Source organism: Limulus polyphemus, unplaced genomic scaffold (genome assembly GCF_000517525.1).
Source record: "Limulus polyphemus unplaced genomic scaffold, Limulus_polyphemus-2.1.2 Scaffold737, whole genome shotgun sequence".
Taxonomy (NCBI): domain Eukaryota; kingdom Metazoa; phylum Arthropoda; class Merostomata; order Xiphosura; family Limulidae; genus Limulus; species Limulus polyphemus.
Genome location: NW_013666347.1, coordinates 360,367 through 367,486, shown reverse-complemented (window position 1 = coordinate 367,486; position 7,120 = coordinate 360,367). Strand labels below are relative to the sequence as shown.

At 30.8% G+C, this 7,120-nt stretch overlaps 1 protein-coding gene across 3 annotated transcripts in view; it reads left to right on the top strand.

Annotated features, from left to right (window-relative positions):
* Positions 1 to 1,736: 1,736 nt before the first annotated feature.
* LOC106460266 (5'-3' exoribonuclease 2-like) overlaps positions 1,737 to 7,120 on the top strand; it is a 68,858-nt gene continuing 63,474 nt past the window's right edge. For 2 of the 3 annotated variants that reach the window (XM_022386938.1, XM_013919952.2), the window contains exons 1-3: positions 1,737 to 1,845; positions 1,975 to 2,193; positions 5,356 to 5,483. In XM_022386938.1, the coding sequence (XP_022242646.1) occupies positions 2,119 to 2,193; positions 5,356 to 5,483 (203 nt within the window). In that variant the 5' untranslated portion in view covers positions 1,737 to 1,845; positions 1,975 to 2,118. The remainder of the gene's footprint in view (positions 1,846 to 1,974; positions 2,194 to 5,355; positions 5,484 to 7,120) is intronic. The other variant, XM_013919954.2, reaches the window with a different exon arrangement.

Here is a 7,120-nt window from a genome sequence, read left to right as displayed (position 1 = left end):
AAAAATAGGGGGTTTGAGCAAACTCCCCACCCCATGAGTACGTGCGTGGAACATGTTTAGACCAGTAAGAGTGGAGATTCTTACAATCGATAATTTGGCCAAACAAACAACTTTCACGCAACGGACAACAAAATAATATGCGTTTACAATAATTAACATAACATATATAGTGAACGAACAACAAAAAACATTTGGCCCTTCAAAGCTATCCTTGCATACTCACCTTTGAGTAAAGTATAAATTTAAGCACGTCCTTTATTTTTCAGGGAAACATTGATTTTCTCTCTCTTCAAAATAATGTAAAATGCTGGCTTCCACTAATACTAATGGCAACCCATTCCATAAATCAATCTCCTTATTATAGAAATAAAACTATTTAACTGGAGCCCAGCAAGTCTTTTCCAAATCTTAAAATTGTGCCCTCTCGTCAGAATATAGCAAAAAGAAATCAAATACCTTTATTCCATAAACTACCCTGATAATAGTGTAAACTTCAATAAGATTACCTCTCACCCTTCTTTTTCGACTCCGGAACCAAACTACTAGCTAAAACTTATACGTTATTTGATATGAGGGTTAATTAATGACTTGCATAGTGACCAACTACATTTTTGGACTTGTAATCGTCCCCAGTGGCTCAACAGTAAGTTTGCAGACTCACACCGCTAAAAACCACGTTTGGATTCTTGTGGTAGGCACAGTAAAGATAGCTTATTGTGGTGCTTCCTGCTTTACAACAACAACAACAACAAAAAAAAGATTTGTAATCAATATTTAATGTTTTGTGAGGCACGTTATCAAAACCGTGTTGACAATTTAAGTACCCAAACTCTATACCTTTTCCATTTACCAAATAACAACTAGCATCGCCCCCCCCAAAAAAAAAAAACTGATTAGTGAGGCAACAAACGTCGTTGGCCTCCCAAACTAATGTCGTTCATTAATTTAATGTTAGATTTATTTTAGATTTGGTCCCGGATCCGGGTCTGCTCTTATTGTGCTCTTTTGAAAAGAAGTAACATTAACAACTCTCCAAACCTCAGGGAGGAAGAGATCAAATATACTTGACCCTCTCACGTTTATAAGACCTAAATACCGATAAAGATAAAAGCGAAAAGCTCCAAACCTCAGCCATCCGTTTACTATCTATTAACCTATATAGAATAAGAGATAGATACTCGCATATCTAGCATTTGATCTCCTTTACTTTGGATAAACCTTGTCTGGCTCAAGTTATTTATCTATATTTAATCTTTCAATCCTTTTCTTACCACTAAGGAATTGATCTTTACACGATTCGTGCCAATTTCAATTAATGTTTCCTATAGAATACTCCGGAAAAAAGTTATTCTTAATATCGTCTCTTGTGAATTCAGAAAATAAGAAAATATTTTAAAGCTTTGAAAGAAACAGCCTAGCATACTTACCAATATTAAAATCGAAATCGACTAGTGATATGTTTTGTTCTCACCTTACATCTGTATGAAAATAAACAAGTGACATCCTGAATAAAAGTGAAAAATAATTATGGCATTCTGATATTTCTTGCTCATTTCAGTTGTTTTTGCTTTAAACCAGCGACACTTTTATGTATGACTTTCGATCTTTAAATTTATATATGTAGATTACAATAGAAGGAATAATATTTTAATATGAAGATAGGTTTCTATTGTGATTGTTTCAACTTTTATGCATTTATGTAGCTCCAGAGCAAACAATTTTTTAATAAACAATTTATTCACCATATTTTTACACTGGTGCTTAATCATCCATGTTAGTCGACTATAGTTTTAAAAAAAAAGTTAGTGTTCGCTGAAGATCGAATTCGAAGTGTGTTTGTATAAAGTAATAATTTCTATCTGTTTTTACAAATAAGTGTAAAATTCTTTTATTAAGTTTGTTTTTATTTCTTTTTTATCAAGCTGAAGTTCTTTTGTACTTTGTGTTAATTTATATGAATTTTTTTATTTTCAGTTTGGACCAGTCTGGCGGTTAGGCTTAACATCGTAGTAACACGACTATGTAAAGTACAATTCTTAGTACATTTACAAATAATAGTATCGTCATTTACGACTTATTTCCTCTCGTCTTAGAGAAGAATTTTAAGAAAGACATAAGATGGGAGTTCCGGCTTTCTTTAGATGGTTGAGTAGAAAATATCCGTCAATAATCGTTCACTGTGTTGAAGAAAAGGTGTAGTTTTTTAAAATTTTTAATAATAATAGTTATCATACTCATAGTCATAATTAACTGTAGCCTGTAGGCAAGAATTAACATATACTGATAATGATATAGCAGTATATATAACTATTCAATCACAGTTGAGTTTAATTTATCCTATTTTTGTCTATTAACATTCTACTACATTGTATGCCTGTGCTATTAGTATTATGTAGGGATTATACAAATGCTATCCCTATTATCTTGTTGGCATTGTTTTTGGAGGATTGATATTATTATTAATATTAGCCATTCTTACATTTACTACCTTTTTTGAAAAGGTTTTTCTTTACTTGTTTAATATAGGATCTATATCAAAGATTTTATACATTATGATGCTTGCAGGGCTTTGTAGTGTTTTTTGTTCCATGAACTTTAAATTTTAAAATAATTTTGATAGTTAATTTTTAATGCATGAACATTACCTTCATTAAATGGCTGATTTTATCAAGGGTTATAAGTTGTAATTTTATAAAGATATTTTTGCACTGAGTTGGACATGCTCAGAATAAAGAAGAAACATCTAACAGAAACAATTTGCCATTCACTGTTATTACAACTCTTACAAGCAGTGATGTGTTATTGGTTGCATAAAAGTCTGTAATATTAAATTTCTAAATAAAACATTTGTGGCACAAAGAAAAAACACAAGACCCTTTATTTACAATGAAAGATGTGTTATAGACATATTCTGTCAAAATATTTGTCTGTTATTGAAATACAGAAATGATGTTGCAGTGATGCCTTAATGAATTGACAATAAACAACATTATCTTGCAGGTTATCTAACATTTAGAATGTAATTCACCTTCACGCTCTTAAGAATCAAACTCGATTTCTTGAAAGGTATATAGTACTCTTCTACAACTTTGCTAATTTGTGTGAGAAAGTATGACAAACCTTTCTTTTAATACTACAAAAATATATGTATGGTAATAATATTTAGATATTACATGCATAAGATATTTAGATATTAATTAGCAAAATACTGAAGAGACAACTTGTAGAAATTTAAGTACCAGAAAAAGACACTTAAAAAAGATATGTTTATTGGTTGAATGTATGAAATGAAATGAAGTAATGATTTTTCTTAATTAGCAAACCAATATAGACTACATAATTACTTCTGAGAGACTTGGTGTGCCAATATGGCATTTAATAATAAACAAAATGGAAATTTGTAGGTGGTTGAAGAAACAAATAACTAGTTTATATTAAAAAGAAATATCCTATCACAAAGATAATATAAAAACATTTAGAATAAAAATGCACGACTTTGCATCAGGGTATCAGAAGAAAGTCAACCACGATTATAATTAGAATTATCTCATATAGACATTCTAACTAAAAAACTGTGATGTTATATGCAATATAATTTTTTTTCTTTGCACATAATTACATAGAATTATTTTTTGATCTACATATTTGATATCCTCAAATGATGCATATTGATTGTTCTAATCACATTATGACTTAACATCCCTATCTGTTTGCTTATTTTTAGTTTTACAACAGTAAGTTTCCTCGGTGAGTTTTACACATGAACCATTATAACATGTATCAAGTGAACTGTCCAATACTAAGACGTTCGACCAGCTTCTAAGGCATTTGCAGTTTATAATGCTATTGAGTCCAATTTTTGTGTTTTGAATTTGTTTTGTTTTATCAGATATATTTTTATCACCCATTGTTTTCTTTAGTCATGTATGATATTTTACAAATCACAATGTACTATTATATACATGTAAATCTGTATCTCTTTGAGTGCATTCTGGTTTAGTTTATATAAGAATATCATATTCCCTATATTATTTATGTTATTTTTATCAACATTAACCACTACAAGTAACATGAAAATAAACTTTTATTCATCAGTTATTTTAGAACACAAATAAAGCACAGAAATAGCTAGCAAGTGCTGTGGTTTTAATTAATGTAATATAGAAGTGTACATGTCATTATCTATATCAACAACATAAATTCTTCTTACTAATGAAAATCGATTCCCAGTCAAAAGAGGTTCTCTATACAAATCAACAGTTAGGCCTCACTGGGAATGCTTCAAACAGTTTTAGTCTCCTTATTGATTTACTAGATAGAACTCAGAGGAGCATTACAAAGATGATATTAGGGATGAGAAGGTTATTTTATAGAAATAGATTAAGATCTCTCAACTTATTTTCTCTTCATAAAAGAAATGTAAGAAGGGATATTATTGCAATTTACAAGATTATCCAACGGATCAGTTAGATAAAGGCTCCTGATTTCTTTTTTGCTATATTCTAAACATAGTAGATCAAGAAGATATAAGCTTAAGATTTGTAAAAGACAACTTAGGTTCCAGTTAAGACAGTTTTATTTTTCTAACAGATTCATTGACTTATGGAATAAGCTGCTGTTGGCAGGAGTGGAGGCCAGTACTTGATAGGAATTTAAAGAGGGGGAATTGATGATTTCTTGAAAAGTAAAGGGTGGATTTAAATTTTTACTGTAACAAAGGGTGGATGTGCAAAGACAGCTTTGACGGATCAGATGGTCCCTTGCTGTGTATTATGTTTTTGTTGTTAATTATATGGCTTTTTATGTGGTACATCTTACTTTAGGTTACAATTAATTTGACATGTAATTGAAGTGCCTATTGTAGTTTTCAACTCTTTAACATGAGATGCATTTTTTCATTTAATAATACACTTAATGAATTATGTACAATGGTGTATGTTACATACAATTGGTTTCTGTCTTGGTTTTGACAGAGGGACATTTTCGAGGGATAATGATGTCCACGTTAGGTGAAAAGTAATGTGCAGGGATTGAAAGTAATACTAGAAAATGTTAGATTTGCTTGTGGAAATTAGGATTTTGTTGGCTTTCATTATTTTCAGTATGTGCAAGAATTGATATAGTTTTTAATGGAGCACTAAACATAGGAATTTTAAAATAATCAATTATTTTAATTAGTTTTTTTTTGAGTGATAAAACTTATAAATTGTGGAAAACAGCCATAAAAAAAAATATTTTTATGAACTTTTGTTAGATTAACAGGCTTTTATATTTGTGGAATCTAATACAATGTTAACAAGAGTTTAAATTAATTTTTAAAACTAGTACTGTATTTAAAAATATTTATTTTTACAGGCAAAATCTGTTGATGGAGTTAATATTCCAGTTGATTCTTCTCAATCAAATCCAAATGATGTGGAATTTGATAATCTGTATTTGGATATGAATGGAATCATTCATCCATGTTGTCATCCAGAAGATAAGTATGTTTATCATTGTTATAAACCAATATTGTTTTAAGTCAAGATTTCTCTTAAGTATAGGGTGACTAGATTTTCAAATAATAAAATGGGAAACTCAGATTTTTGGATCTTAAAATTAGGACCCATCCATTCTTTTTTATGGAAAAATTATAATCAGTTATACATATTATAAGTATCAAGTGAAAAGGATATATTTACTTACATTATTTTGTCTACAGATATCTCTCTGACAAATAAAGTTTCTTAAATTACTACATTTTGACCGGGAGTTTGCTGCAATATTCTGAGCAACTGTCATTCATGTTCACCCTTGGTTTACTTGAACTAAATGCACCATGACTTGAAAACTAAATGTTGGCAAGGGACAGTATCTGTCATTTGCATTGAACTGGCTCTCTATTTTGGTGGGTGCAAAATCATATGCTCAGTTATATATGCAATAGTTACATCATGTCTGCTGCTGCTCCAACTTTAAAGACAGCTGCAAAGGTTGAGTCATTCAAAATACTGAATAACAAGTATAAGTGTAGAAAATAACTTAAAAGTTACTGAAGAAAATGAAACCAGGACAATTAGGCATCCCAAAAACTAGAACATCTGGTCATCCTACTTAAATTAAGAAATAAGAGGAAGAACATACAGGGTTTACTAAAGTTGACAATGGAAGAAAGGGCTAGGTTTAAATTTGGCACAGATAATTACTTAAAATAGATTTGAACGTCTGGCTGTTTGGGAAAGTGGGAAAGGAAAGATACTCCCTGTAGTGGTTCCAAACTTTTTTCCATTGATTAATGCAGTGGAAACTAAGGTCCAGCTGTCACCAATGTTCCCTCTCATTTTTTCAAACCATCTAAAGAATGAATTTTTTCATGTGCACCAGTATCAAGGCAGTTTGTGGGTATTCTTAGACCATGAACCCTATTGGATCATTAGGCTGCTTTGAAATACTATCAATTGGTTATTTGGGCTTTACACCTATTGTTTGCCAGAGTCATTAAATTTGTCAACATGTTGAGATTCCTTACCATTACTGAGTATGTGCACAGCTGGAATAACAACGTGTGCAGCACTTGATTGGTTATTGTGCAGCTGCACAGCTTAGAGGGAACACTGGTTTCACCACAATCTTGACCAATAAAATAATATCACTACAAAGAGATTGTTCATTTCTGACATCTAGTGGTATGAATTGATAACACAGGCCTGCAATAGTTTTATTGTCTTGGAATTTTTACATGTTCTACAGTAATTCCTGTATGCTGAATCTGAAAATGATATCCATTTTTCTCCATCATGTACAGATTTTCACAAAATGTCATATGTACTTTTACATAAGTGAATCATTTTTATTGAAATCAGATCACATTTTATTATGCTTAAAATGTTGACAACCACTGGCTATAGACATCTCTAGACCAATTGCGATGTGAGAGTCTTGTCAATTATTCTAGAATCCACAATAAACGCACCACTATTATATAAACGGTTAACAGGCCACATGATGTGTCATTTCTGGATAGTATTTGTTTGTTTGACATTAGAAACCACGGAATATGACTGCTATTTTTGCTCATGTAATGACCAAAGCTACAACACTCGAAATAAAAAGAAATTTCTTATCCACTTCAATCTGCTAT